At 45.8% G+C, this 14,840-nt stretch overlaps 1 protein-coding gene across 1 annotated transcript; it reads left to right on the forward strand.

Moving 5' to 3' along the window:
• Positions 1-8,553: 8,553 nt before the first annotated feature.
• Positions 8,554-9,639, forward strand: LOC101829307 (vomeronasal type-1 receptor 1-like). Its single transcript, XM_005086743.2, has one exon. The coding sequence runs from the start codon at positions 8,584-8,586 to the stop codon at positions 9,484-9,486; it is 903 nt and encodes a 300-aa protein (XP_005086800.1). The 5' UTR covers positions 8,554-8,583; the 3' UTR covers positions 9,487-9,639.
• Positions 9,640-14,840: the final 5,201 nt, after the last annotated feature.

Below are 14,840 nucleotides of genomic sequence, written 5' to 3' on the forward strand. Positions count from 1 at the left end.
TGCTCACAGTGTGTGTCTTTGGCTGGACCCTTTTCCCTACACCCAGTGCTCAGATCTAAGCCATTCTACTAAGTCTTTTTTAAAAGATTCATTTATTATGTATACAGGGTTCTGTCTGCACCAGATCTCATTACAGATGGTTGTGAGGCACCATGTGATTGCTGGGAATTGAACTCAGGACCTCTGGAAGAGCAGCCAGTGCTCTTAATCTCCGAGCTATCTCTCCAGTCCATTATTTTGTCTTATACTCCAAGATGCTAAGTTTCTTTCTTTTTTGGGGGGTGGTGGTGGGGCGTTGTTTTGAGACAAGGTTTCTCTGTAGCTTGTGGCTTTGGAGCGTGCCCTGAAACTTGGTCTGTAGTCAGGCTGGCCTTGAACTCACAGAGATCTGCCTGCCTCTGCCGCCTGAGTGTTGAAATTAAAGACTGTGTGCCACCATCACCTGGATTTATTATTATTATTAATTATTGAGAGAAAGGGAGAGAAAGAGAGAGAGAGAGAGAGAGAGAGAGAGAGAGAGAGAGAGAGAGAGAGAGAGAGAGCGAGAGCATGTGTGTATGAGTGCAAATACCCATGGAGGTCAGAAGAGGTTATTACATGCTCTAGGGCTGGGGTTATAAATTGTTATGGGAGTGGCCTGACCTGGGTGCTAGGAACTGAACTTGGGTCCTTTTCAAGAACAGTGTATGCTCTTAACCACTGTTAGCCCACCACACACTCTTTGTCTCTGTTTCTCTCTGTGAGACAGGGCCTCACTATGTAGCCCTTCCTGGCATGGGACTTACTATGTAGACCCTCCTGGCCTCAAAGTCATAGAGATAGGCCTGCTTGTGCCTCCCAAGTGCTGGCCCAGCCAGAATCTTATCTTCAAATCAGGACTGAAAGAGGTTCAATGTGTGAGAAAGACTGCATGAGTACTTCAGACAAATGGCACATTTTACTGTATGTGCAGGGCAGCAGGATTCTCCAGAACACACAGTTCTGTCATCAGAATCCGATGTGTGACAGGGTCTGCCGATAGCGTCCCCACAATGGGACTTGTGCTTGGACAACGAGAGACACTGGAGAGATACTTTTTCTTTCAGCCATACGAGGTTACGGCAATGGGGAGATTTGAATGGGAATGGTCTCTTGAGGCTCATTGGCCGCTTGGTCCCCAGTTGGCGGATCTAATTGGGAAGGATTAGAAGGCGTGGCCTTGTTGGAGCAGGTGTGTCACTGGGGGTGGGTTTGGAGGTTTTAAAAAAAGACTTGGCTCTCTCTCAGCATCATGGTGGTCTCAGGATGTAAGCCCTCAGCTACTGCTTCAGCATCGAGCCAGCCTGCCTACTTCTCCACATCATGATGGTGATAGATTAACCCTCTAAACCGGAGGCTCCCAATAAACTCTTCTAAAGTTGCCTGGGTCATAGTGTCTCTTCACAGCAATGGAACAGAAGCATCTTGAGGTGGCTGAGACTGTGGTGTGTGTAAACTCAAGGATCGATGGAAAAGAGCTGGCATTTTCACAGCGAGGCACAGCTCTGGAGATTCTGTGGGGCTGGAACTGGAGTCCACAGGATGAGGCTGAGAGTCATTTTCAAAGGGCAATCTGGCCTGAGGAAATCCAAGACTCTGAAATGTGGAATACACAACCAAAAAGCCTCAGTCCTGGAGTTGGGCCTTACCTTTAGAAGGATCAACGCTACACAGGGTTACCGTGTCTGAAGAAGGAAACACGTCAGGGCAGAAACAGCAATAGGGTTGACATATGTTGCCTTTTTTTTTCTTTTTGAGACTGGATTTCTCTGTGTAGCCCTAATTGTCCTAGAACTAGCTCTTGTAAACCAGACTGGCCTCAGGCTCACAGAGATCTTTGTTCCTCGGCCTCCCGAGTGCTGGGATTAAAGACGTGTGCCACCACTGCCTGACTGTATGCTGCCTTTTACTGCAGGATTAATATGATGTCATCTTGGATTTGACCCAGAAGTCTTGATACTGTGTGACTTCACCAGATTTCACCAAACCTCTGCTCTCTCCAGATAGGGTACTGACAGACGACTAAAGAAGTGATTTCAGCCAGGTTGTGGTGGCTCACGCCTTTAATCCCAGCACTCGGGAGGCCGAGGCAGGTGGATCTCAGTGAGTTCAAGACCAGCCTGGTCTACAAGAGCTAGTTCCAGGACAGTCTTCAAAGCTACAGAGAAACCCTGTCTCAAAAAAAAAAAAACAAAAACAAACAAACAAAAAAGCAAGCAAACAAAAGGAAGTGATTTCACTGTCATCCACTGTGTATACTCAGTGAATTTATTGAGACTATTTAAGGAGAATGGACAACTCAAAGACAGCTGCATCACTAAAAGACTCATCCCAACCAGAAAATTGTATCCCGAGATCTTTCTTTATAATTTGTAAACAGAAGTTGGACAGATTGTGTGTGTGCGTGCGTGTGTGTGTGTGTGTGTGTGTGTGTGTGCACGCACGCACACACGGGCATGTGCTGTGAATCTTGCTAGTTTCAGGGACTTCCTGAGACTGGTGAGTTATTTGAGGGAATGTTAAGATTTAGAGAAAATTGCTACACAAAATTCACCTGTAGTAGAACAATACCAGGATAGCCATGTCAGTAGCAATAGTAATGGAGATATTTTTTAAATCACATTATTTATTTACTTATTTATTTGTAGGTAGGGTCTCCCTATGTAGCCATGGTCATGTGGAGCTCACGATGCAGACCAGACTGACCTTGAATTCATAGATACTCACCTACTTGTCACCCTAAGTACTGGGATTAAAGTGTGTGCCACCACCACCCAGCTATGTATTTACTTTTTTTTTTTTTTTTTTTTTTTGGGTTTTCGAGACAGGGTTTCTCTGTATTGTTTTGGAGGCCGTCCTGGAACTCGCTCTGTAAACCAGGGTGGCCTCGAATTCACAGAGATCTGTCTGTCTCTGCCTCCTGAGTGCTGGGATTAAAGGCGTGCACCACCATCGCCAGGCAGGCTGTATTTACTTTTAAGAGTGTATTTATTACGTTTATTTTGTGGAGGAGGCTAGTGTGCCACATTATACATGCAGAAGTCAGAGGACAACTATGGGAGTCAGTTTTCTCCTTCCACCTTGTGGGTCCTGAGGATTCAATTTTGGTCATTAGGTCTGGTAGCAAGTGTCTTTACCTCATGAACCATTTTGCTAACTCATTGATTGGTGGGTTGATGAAGTGTGTGTGCTTGTGTGTGTGTGCGGCTTGTGGAAGGAAGTTGGTTCTCTCCTTCTACCACGTGGGTTCCAGAACTTGAACTCAGGTCGTCAGGCTTCCCAACAAATGCCTTTACTCGCTTAGTCATCTCTCGAGCCAGTTAACGGAGCCACTACCATCTCCAAGAAGAAGGAAATAGGTGAGAGTCACAAGATTTTCATCTGGATTTGTATCTGTAACTTCTTTTTTGTTGTTATCCATCTTAACATGATCTTGGCAGGTGCTAGACTACAAGGAAGTGGAAGGCTGGGTTATTATGGGTTTGGTGTAGCTCAGAGAGTCCCCATGACCATGAATTAATTTTAACAAGAAGGGGATTTATTAAATACTGGTGGCAGATACTCATGGCACCAGCTCAGCAACCGAGAGCACTCTCGAGGGCTTACAAAATCAAAACCCATAAGTGTATACTTACTCTGTCTATGTATAAGCAGGGTCTCATTTTTTTAAAAATAATAACACACTAATGTTTATTAGAAATAAAAGCCACCAGGAAAGCAGGCAGACAAACAAAATAAAAATACAAAAAGACCAACTGAGAAAAAGACCTGCTCACCTACCAACCGGCATGGAATCCTGAATATGTAAACAGTGTGGTCAGATCTGACGAAGATTGTGTGGCCAAGAGTAGTTGAACAAGTTTAGAAGTCCATGCAGGGTCTTGTTTTAACATAAATGTCTTGCAGTTGTCCCAGTCATTGAGCAGAGTTAGCAAGTTTGATTACAGAAGCAGAGATAGCTTTTACAGCTTATCTTGCTAGAGAAACAAATTTTACAAGATCAGTCAGTTTAACAATTGTCTTCAATGTCTGGGAAATGGAAAGTGAGATGTTAGGGTACAGCCCGTCCAAGCTAGGGGCTTACTTGTTAGAGACATCATTTGTTTTTTGGTCTCTCAAGCATATCCAGTCTAAAATTTTAAATGTAATGTTAATCATCATAAGATGAAAGGCCACTTGGTGGGGATGTAACTGTTTTGCAGTCTTCCACAAGCCCAAACTGGACTTGGGTGGAATTGTACTTTAAAAAAAATTTTTTTTCAAGATAGGGTTTTTCTGTAGGTTTGGAGGCTGTCCTGGAACTCCCTCTGTAGTTCAGGCTGGCCTCCAACTCACAGAGATCCACCTGCCTCTGCCTCCTGAGTGCTGGGATTAAAGGCAGGAGCCACCAGAGCCCAGCAGGAATCATACTTTTGTAAGTGTTACAGCTCGAATGGAAAGTCGTCCTGGCAGTCAGGAGCCAAGGAACACCACAAAGTCACACCTCACAACAAACCTCACACAAGATTTATTGGGAGGGAAAAAAATCAGGAGGGTGGCTGCCTCTGCTCAGGCAAGAAACAGCAGAGAACCGAGCAGAAGGCAGGGTTTAAACTGAGTTTCTTGGTGTGTGTGTGTGTGTGTGTGTGTGTGTGTGTGTGTGTGTGTGTGTGTGTGTGTGTGTGTGTCAGTTTTCAGCGTGAAGCTTTCCGGGGCGGGGACTGGTGGGATTTCAAGTCCAGAGTGTGGGCTTTTACTCTATAGGGAGGGGGCTGGGTCCAGTTGTTGGGGCAGTTACAGGGTTCCCTGCCGTCTCTGAGCGGACACGTCCATTCCAGATTAGACGCTTCAAATCCAGAGAGATGGATCCATCTGAAATACAAATTACAATCGAGAAGGAGCCTCAGGGGACGGGAGGGGTGGGTGGAGGTGGCCTAAACTGCCTCTTACTCCCGATGGGAGGGCAGACAGGGTTTCCAAGTCCAGCAGTGTGCTGGAGACGAGCCCCGCTGGAAGGCATGCGGGAGGAAAGCCAGGCTGCAGGGAGAAGACAACCTTTGGGTGACTGGGAGTTTACTGAGAGACAGCTCCACTCTAGGAGACTTACTTTGGGGACTCTGTCACAGAGCACCGCTAACTCACCTATCCTATTCCTGCCCCTCACTCCAGCCTGTAGTAACTCCAGGGAGCCCAGAAGTATTTTTTTTTCCTACCGTTCATAAGGCCTCTTAATTAACCACCGCCTGGATTCTCGCACCTGGCACCTCGTGCAAATGCCCTAGATTCCCCTCGCAGACAACGTCACTCAGTCTGCAGGGGACGCCGTGACAGCCGCCTGGGGGCTTTACTCTGGAGTTCGGTTTCCATATCAGTGGCTGCAGACAGCTGCTGTGCACTCCGGAGCTGGCTCCCCTGCTGGTGGCCACAGCTGTGGAGGTGAGCCTGTGAGGATTCCCGGGGTTCAACTCCACAGGCAAGGGCATGGGTGAAGAGTCACAAGCCGGGGCAGACATAGCTACTCTAGAGGCAGGCTTTGTAGCTTTAGCGTGGCTGCTGGGAGGTGGCGAGGCCGTTGAGGACGTGTGAGAATGGGCAATGGGGTTGAAGCTTGAGGAATGGGTTATCTTTGATCATCTGCGTGTCTCTATGATTCTGACACGGTGTGTCCCCGGGCCCCATAAAGATGGCTCTGCTTCATCTTGGCTCAAGGTCAGAGAGTTCAAAACTGTCCTTAGTAAGTCATAAGGCCTAAAGGCTGTAGTAGGATGCATGTCTTCTCTAAAGAATAACACACTTGGTCTCAGGCATCGTTACCCTCGACCCTCAAGGCCAGATAATGAGAAATTGAGTCTTAAGGTGTCGTTCCCAAATGTTTGGAGAATTAGGGAAGAACGTCCCTGTACTTGATAAAGAAATCTTTCGCCATGTTCCCCTTTTTGGTTGGGGTACTTAAGGATGTTGAAGAATAACCTTGGCGTGTTCAGCATTCACTGGATTACCCTCCTGACTATTCTGTGTTTCTGTCTTTCTCTTGGCGTCTTTACCTGCGTTTCTCAATCCACACCGCCCCTCAGGTAAGAACTGGGCAAGTCGGCTGGATCCGACTGAAGTCCCACAAGGATGGGTTACGACAGATTGGCCCTGCAAAGTGGGGTTACTACAGAGGGCAAGGGTGTATGTGAATGACTGTAATTATGAAAAACAAACCCTTCCCCAAGTTTTAGGATCTGTCATCTTGGTGAAGAAAAGGCAGCCTACTGCCCCAGCCGGTTCTCAATAGTGATGTTTCTGTTTTTCAGGATGCAGGATAGATAATGTAGTGTCTAACTTACAACAGGGTCTCTCTCTCTCTCCCTCTCTTTCTCCCTCTCCCTCTCTCCCTCTCTCCTTCTCTCTTCCTTCCTTCCTTTCTTGCCTCCCTCTCTCTCCCTTCTCAATATCATCTTCCTCCCACCCCCAGAGACAGGGTTTTTCTGTGTAGCTCTGACTGTCCTGGAACTCGCTCTGTAGACCAGGCTGGCCTCTAACTCAGAGATCCTCCCGCCTCTGCCTCCTGAGTGCTGGGATTAAAGGTGTGCGCCACCACCTCCCAGCTTCAATATCCTTCCCAAGTTCTCTTTTCTATGTCTTTCCTTTGAAGGGTGAGGTTTTAAATCTTATTTTAAAAAATAACAAAAATTAAATGTATACCTAGACAGTAAATGTGTGGATCTGTGTCATTTTGTTTGTTTTGAGACTTAGTTTCACCGTATAGCACTTGGAACTCACTATGTAGACCAGGCTGGTCTTGAATTTACGATCTTCCAACCTCACTTTACAGAGTGCTGGGATTACAGGAAGGTGCTATCACATCCAACTTCGGTTGATTATTTTTTTTTTAAGTTACTGTTTACTAGTCCCATGTGGTGGCCCTTGGGAGGCAGAGGCAGTCGTCTGGATATCTCTGGGATTTAGAAGCCAGCTTGGTCCACATAATGAATTCCAGAGCAGCCAAGGTTATACAGTGAGACCCTGCCTCAAAAAATTGAAAAGAAAAATAGTTTTTCACTTAGTGTGTATATATGTGATATGGTGCGAACGTTCCGGTCAGAGGGCAAGTTGTGGAAGTCGGTTCTTTCCTTCCAGCACGCGGGTTCTGGGGTCCAATTTAGTTGTTAGGCTTGGGAGTGGGTTTTGCACCAGGCTGTCTGTCCTTGAGCCAACACCACGTCAGAAAGCAGAGTCTGTGGTGCGAGTCCTCCCCCCGATGGTTACTTTGGATGTTCTCACATTTTTCAGAACTCTGTTTGCACCTGCTTGTGTGCAGGTCCCGTTGCTGCCCCTGTGGAGCTGAAGGCGTTTGAGTGGCATGTGGGAGTTGAGAGGGGGGCGCTCAGCACTTCCTTTCACGGGGTACCATGGGAGACTCTGGACGCTTCCTCCATCCTGAAAAACGGGTCACACACCCTGACCTGTCGTGGCATGTAGTCCTGTGGGAAGGCCAGTAGTTCCGGGAAGTCTTGCAATATGCTGGAAGAAGCCCCCCCCCCCCCTTTAGGATCCTGTAACACTGGGGACGTCCCCTGTTCTCATCAAAGTCTTCATTATCTGCCCTTGAAAGTCTGTGAACAGAGCGTGGGCGGTGTCTCTACGCAGCAGTCACACGCGTTTGGAGGTAAGACTGAGGGGTGGGTATGTGGGGTTAGCTCTGTACTACAGCGCCAATCATGCATGAGGCTTTGTTTGATCTCAACACCACAAAACAATGAAAAACACACGGGACTTTGTGTTTTTGTTTGTTATTACAGTAACACATTCTTATTTTTATAATAGACTATATATATAGTATAATAATAACAATCAGAAGTTATTGTCTGATTAAAATTTTAATGAAAAACTTTTCAAGAAAAGAAAGCAAATCCTTGTATATCCTAGATTAACTCAGAACTCGTTGATTAGTCCAAGCTGCCCTCAGACACATGACAATCTTCTTCTTGCTGTTTCCTGCATGTTGGGATTACAGGTGGATATCCTCAGGCCCGGGTATATGCCACTTTTGTCCTAAGCAGGGCTAATACATTTCAACACTTGTGTTGTCAGCGAGCTCCAGATTCAGTGAGTGACCTTGTCTTTTTTTTTTTTTTTTTTTTTTTTTTGGTGCTGGTTGTCCTGGGACTCCCTCTGTAGACCAGGCTGTCCTTAAACTCACAGAGATCTGCCTGCCTCTACCTCCCCAGTGCTGAGAGTAAAGGTGTACACCATCTTCAGTCAGCATGAGAACCCTTGTCTTAAAAAAATAAGGTGGAGCTGGGTGTTGGTGACACACACCTTTAATCCCAGCACTTGGGAGGCAGAGGCAGGCGGATCTCTGTAAGTTCCAGGCCAGCCTACTCTACAGAGCGAGTTCCAAGACAGGCTCTAAAGCTACACAGAGAAACCCTGTCTCGTAAAACCAAACCAACCAACCAAACAAACAAACCAAAGTAATAAAGCCCCTGAATTCACTGGACAGCTGTAACCCAATCACAGTAATTCAATGTTTTTTTTTTTTTTCTTCTTCTTCTTCCAGGACACAGCCTAGGTCTCTGACTACAGGCCTCCATAAACATGGTGCAGATGACTGTTGATGATATGGTCCTTAAGACAACGTTCCTGCTGCAGGTGGGCACAGGCCTTCTGGCAAACTCTTACCTGCTGTTCTTGCATAGCTCGGTCCTTCTCACAGGGCACAGACCAAAGCCTTCAGACCTCATTCTGTCCAACTTGGCCATGGCCAATGCCTTAGTTCTTCTCTCCAAGGGGGCACAGCAAGTGACGGAAGACATGGGACTGGTGCGTGCCCTGGAGGGTTCTGGGTGTCGAGTCTTCTTTTACTTCCATAGGGTGTCTCGAGAACTTTCGCTGTGCACCACCAGCTTGCTAAGCTGCTTTCAGGCTGTCACAGTCAGCCCCAGGCATGGGCTGTGGACAGAGCTCAGGCGCTGGGTCTGTAAGCATGTTGGCTGCTCCTGCCTCTTCTGCTGGACTTTTAATCTGACCATCAGCACCATCTCTCCCATTGAGATAAAAGTCTTCTGGGATAACAACAGTGATTCCTCAATGGGGAGTGGCATCTCTTGCCAGTATGTGGTGGCCGTGTCTGGGCTGTGTGCGATCCCGTTATCCGTTTTGGGCGCCCTGTTGATGACACTTATGGTGGTAGCTAGCTTGCACATGGTGTGTCTCCTGCACAGACACCACCAGAAGGTCCAACACATTCGAAGTTGCAGCCTCAGCCTCACCTCCAGGACTTCCCCGGAGATGAGGGCCACTCACAGCATCCTGCTCTTGGTAGCTGGCTTCATCCCCTTTTACTTCCTCAATTCAATCTACATATTTTATGGCACAAAATCATTTGGCTTCTACCCGTGGCTGCAACACTTCCTGAAGCTTCTTGCTACATGTTTCCCCTCCCTGAGTCCCTTGGTGCTGATTTTCCGGAACCCCAGAACTTTGTGCTGTTGCTTTTAGATTCTGGGAATGTCCAGCCTGACTGCTGATCCATGGATGAACACCTGCCACCTCTCATGAGTCTTCCTTCTCCCTCCAAGTCCTTCGTAAGAACTTCATAAGCCCTTCATCTTGCTTGCTGTGGCGGGCCTGGAAGGCCTGTCGAGAGACAAACACCAGAAGTTTTAAACTCACGATGCTTGGAGAAGCAGTAGTCCGGTGTCTTTTAAGTTTTCATTTTATTCTCATGGTTTAAAAATTCTTATTGTGTGACAGATGAATGTGCTTACATAATAAATTTTAGGCCTTGTGTAGTGGCACACGCCTATAATTCCAGCACTCAGAAACCAGAGGCAGGCAGATCTCTGTCAGTTCAAGGTCAACCTGGTACATAGCATAACAAGTTCCAGGATATCCAGGGCTACATAATAGACTGTTCAAAAAAAAAAAACCCGAATAAGTAAATAATAAATTTCAGCCATTTTCACCCTCATTCCTCTTTCTCATCTTTTTCCTTCTCCCCTGGAGCCCTTCTTAAAAAGTCTACCCTGTCTTTTGAGTCTTCTTGTGTGCTTAATAAGGGTTTCTTTTACACACACACACACACACACACACACACACACACACACACACACACACGAACAACAGACCTTGGCTGGAGGCCCACTTCCCCATCAGCCTGGGAGCAGGCAACTGTAAGACAATGTTTACTAAAAACATGTTTACTAAAAACAATATGGTGCCCAGAGCAATAAGTTTCTGATAAGGGCTCACCCACAGAAACACCCTGATCTTGTCCTTTTCCAATGACTAACTGCCTCTTCCTGACCTACCCACCGCCTCCTCTGGTGTCAGGGCATATAATAACCAGCCAGGGTAAGAATGAAGTGAAGCCTTCTTGAGGAGCCTTCTGAAAAGCCTTCTTGAAGTTTTCTTTGCACCACCGACTGGTCTCTGTGTCATCAATCTGACACCCTCCACACATTCTGGGACACAGGCTGCACGGCGAGTATGGCAATTGGAGGTCCCACCGAGATTTGAACTCAGATCTCTGGATTCAGATTACATTTTGTTTTGTTTAAAGAAGAGTGCATACAGAGATTACAACAATTTTAAAGACAAAAAAAGGTCCTATTTTGTGGTCCCAACAACAAACTCAAAAGTCTATGACAAATAGGGCTCTGATGAGCTGTTTTATAAATACTTTAGATTAGGAACAGTTATACAGAAAGTCAGTTCGTTTGGAATCTTCAATAAAAAAAGTTCCTGTTATTCCTCAACTAGTGCTTGTTATGGTTTAACATTTCTGTGAAATGTGGCGTTGAATTACTTGTTATCCAAGCGTAGCAGGTGCTCCTTACCATTTCTCGTCAAGGACATTAACTGTCCTTCTTCTTCAACTTCTACTCTTTCTTGACCATTCTCCACAATTCTCTTAGTAGTGATTTTTTTTGCCATTAATTACCCACAATTCCCAAACTATGGAATGGACGTAGTAACAGGGAGCTGACTTCAAATAGGCTGCATCAAAGCACAACGGTACCCCATTATTCACCCAGAAAAATCAGTTCTATGTCATTGACAAGAGTGCAGGCAGTTGGTGCACACCTTTAATCCCAGCACTCGGGAGGGAGAGGCAGGCGGATCTCTGTGAGTTCGAGACCAGCCTGGTCTACAAGAGCTAGTTCCAGGACAGCCTGTAAAGCCACACACACACAGTCTCAAAAAAAAAAAAAAAAAAAAGAGTGTGGGCAGAACTTAGCATCATCATATTAAGGGAAGTTAAGCCAGAATCAGCAAGACAAGGATGATATTTTTCCCTCTTAGGTAGAATATAGAAAAAGAGAGAAAACTATTTGAGGGACTTAAAAAGAGATTTATTTCTATTTTATGTTTATGGGTGTTTTGCCTGCATGTACTTAAGTGAACCATGTGCATGTAATGTCTGTGTAAGCCAGAAGAGGGCACAGGATCCCCTGGAACTTCCCTTTACGATTGTTGTAAACCAACATGTATGTGTCCATTGGTAAAGCAATGGTGTGGATTCTTATTCTTATTAATTTTTTTGAGATAGGGCTTCTCTGTGTCACAGCCCCAGTTGTCCTGGAACTCGCTCTGTAGACCAGGCTGACCTCGAACTCACAGAGATCTGCCTGCCTCTGCCTCCCAAGTGCTGGGATTAAAGGTGTGAGCCACCACTGCCCAGCTGATAAATAATTTTTTTAAAGATTCGTTCATTTTTATGTGTATGAGTGTTTTGCTTTCGCACGTGTCTGTGTATTGTGTTTACCTTGGAACTGTAGTTATGGATGGCTGTGAACTGCTGTGTGGGTGCTGGGAATCCAACCCAGGTCGTTTGTGAGACCAAGTGCTAACCACTGAGCCATCTTTCCAGCCCCTACATGAAATAAGTTCAAGATGAAAGACTGGGGTCAGGAGGTGAATAGGGAGTAAGGGGAGTGTGGATGGAATCAACTACATAATACCCAAGTATGAAATATCACAATAAGAGGAAGTAATCTACACGATGTATATACACTCACAAAAGTGTGGTGCTTTTGTAAGATGCCAAGTGGGAGATATTTATTTTACAGTTATTCGTTTGATGAGTCTGTTGGGGCTTGGGGGAGGGGTACATGCCGTAGTGCACATGTGGTAGTCAGAGGAGAACTTGGAGTTGCGCTCTATCTACCATGTGAGGCCTGGGAATTAAACGCAGGTGATCAGGCTTGGTCAGTGGCAAGCGAGTTTAACTGCTAAGCCAATGCATTGGCCTCCAAATTCTATGGTTTCATAGCTGAAACCCACATAGGCCTGGAACCTAGAGAGTCTGAGTGAACTGCTTGAAAGGTTTGAGCCAGGAGGAAAGGCAGGAACACACCGATGTTGGAGGCACACATATTAGGGTTTCTGAGTTATTGGCAAAACTCTGCTGAAGAACTTGGGCTGTGTATACTTGCGTAGACTATTATTTTTAGGATTGCCACATATGTTGAGTAGGAATATTTAACAACACCATTATTAGAGCAACCTCTACTTTTTTGTTTCGGCAGACAACTCTGAAATAAAGTGTCAAGTTGACAATATGGTGTTACTACTGCGACTGGCCCCCGTTCTGTAGGTCAAAGTAAAACTCATATGCTGGCATTGTGTCCTCTGTGAAACATGAAGGACTTTAAAGAGCACCCTGTAAGAGCAGCGGCCTCCGGTGTAACAGTGAGAGTGTTCTCCGTGGCCCTGCTAAGTGCCTCACTCGTTCCAAGGGCTGCAATAATTCCCACCGCTGCACAAGGAATTTTAATGACTTCCAAGATTCTGAAGTTTCCTTTCTGATGTAGCTCAACTTGGGAAAATGCACAGATGCTTTGAACTTGTAGCTTAATAACGTCGTCTGAGATTCATGCGGCATCTGGAAGAGAGATGTTTTTGTCTGGGAGTAGCGAAGGGTGTTGAGAAAGCAAGACGCCGTGGGTGACAAGCTGGTTCTTGTCCACTGGGAGGAAGAGTCCTGTCGTCTGCTCCTGATTTAGTCATAGCTCCCGCTAGGCAGACTTTCCAAGACTGTGGGATTCATGCCTCACTGAGTAAGGGCTCCCAGATAGGAGCCTCAGAGCCAGAGGGAGATGACCATCTTCACACTGCTCCTCTTCCTCAGTTTATCCCTTCCTAGACTTTGATTTTTGTCAGTTTTTTCCCTCGTGTATGTATATTTTAAAGGTAACTACTTTCATCTTACATATTAAGTTTTTGAGACAGGATCTCAAAAATTGATCCCAGGTTCAATTCCCAGCACCCACATGGCAGGGCAAGGCTGTTTACAGTTCTAGAGGATCCAACACTTTTTATATAGACATACATGCAGGCAAAACACCAATGTACATAAAATACATAAATAAATTAAAAATGTCTCATATGTTGCTGGGCAGTGGTGCTGCACACCTTTAATCCTAAATTTGGGAAACAGAGGCTGGTGAATCTCTGAGCTCTCTCTCTCTCTCTCTCTCTCTCTCTCTCAGATTTATTTATTTATTATATATACAGTGTTCTGTCTGCATGTTTGACTGCATACCAGAAGAGGTCATTAGATCTCATTAAAGATGGTTGTGAGCCACCATGTAGGTTCTGGGAATTTTGAACTCAGGACCTCTGGAAGAGCAGTCAGTGCTATCAGCCTCTGAGCCATTCCTCCAGCCCCCATGGATCTCTGTGAGTTCTAGGTCAGCCTTGTCTACAGAGCAAGTTCCAGGACAGATAGGGGCACAGAGAAACTCTATCTTAAAAACTCAAGAAAAAATTCTGTATGGCTGACACCAGGCAACACTTTCATATCACAATTATATAGAGGCCTTAAACACTATTTGGAGTACTGGCTGCCTTATATATTGAACTATTTAAGTGACCCTTGCTTATCAATTATCTCTCAGTTCTACTACACGGGTTAGATTATTTTTTTATGTGTGATGGGACTCTGACACTGTCTTCTGTGACTCTTCGAGTTCCCCACACCATCTTCACTGTCAACTCATTTGGATTTAGAATCACCATGGGAACCCATGTCTGGTTGTCAATGAGATAGGGAAACTTCAACGAGGAGGAACAACAAATCGCGGTTCCGTGTGGGTGGCATCATCTCACAGACTGGAATCTTGGACCGCATACGAAGAAGCTAGCGAGCTCAGTGTGATCGTTCATCCACCCTTCTCCGCCTCCTGACTGTAGCCTAGAAGTCCCGCTGCCCTGACTTTTCCCACTGTGTTGGACAGCGTCTTCAAACTGTGAGCCAAAACAAACCACTCCTTGAGTTGCCTTTGTCCGGTATTTGCCAGAGTGTGAAACAAGAGTAACTAATGCTGGGGTTGGTGGCACACGCCTTTAATCCCAACACTCGGGAGGCAGAGGCAGCAGGATCTCTGTGAGTTCGAGGCCAGCCTGGTCTACAAGAGCTAGTTCCAGGACAGCCTCCACAGCCACAGAGAAACCATGTCTCGAAAAACCAAAAAAAAAAAAAAAAAAAAAAAGAGTAACTAATAATGCTGTCTCTATGACCTCGGTGGTTGGTGTTGCTCCAATCTAATACACATTACAACATCTGCATGCTCGCTTGTACTGAATTAAAACAATTTCTTCCTATCTATTAACACTTGACTTTCTATCTCTTGTAGTCTAAGCTTCCTTTGTATGTGGTGTGTGCGCGTGCGCGCTTGTGTGGTTTTTCATGTGGGAAAGCCCAAAGTTGACCTAGGGTGTGTGTGTTCTCCAATTTATTTATTTATTTATTGAGGCAGGGGCTCTCACTGTACCTGGAGCCGTCCAGTTCCAGTTAGCTAGCCATGTCATCCTGTGTCCCCAGACCCTGTTTCTTCCTGCTAAATGCC

Source organism: Mesocricetus auratus, unplaced genomic scaffold (assembly GCF_017639785.1).
Source record: "Mesocricetus auratus isolate SY011 unplaced genomic scaffold, BCM_Maur_2.0 Super-Scaffold_100038, whole genome shotgun sequence".
Lineage (NCBI taxonomy): Eukaryota > Metazoa > Chordata > Mammalia > Rodentia > Cricetidae > Mesocricetus > Mesocricetus auratus.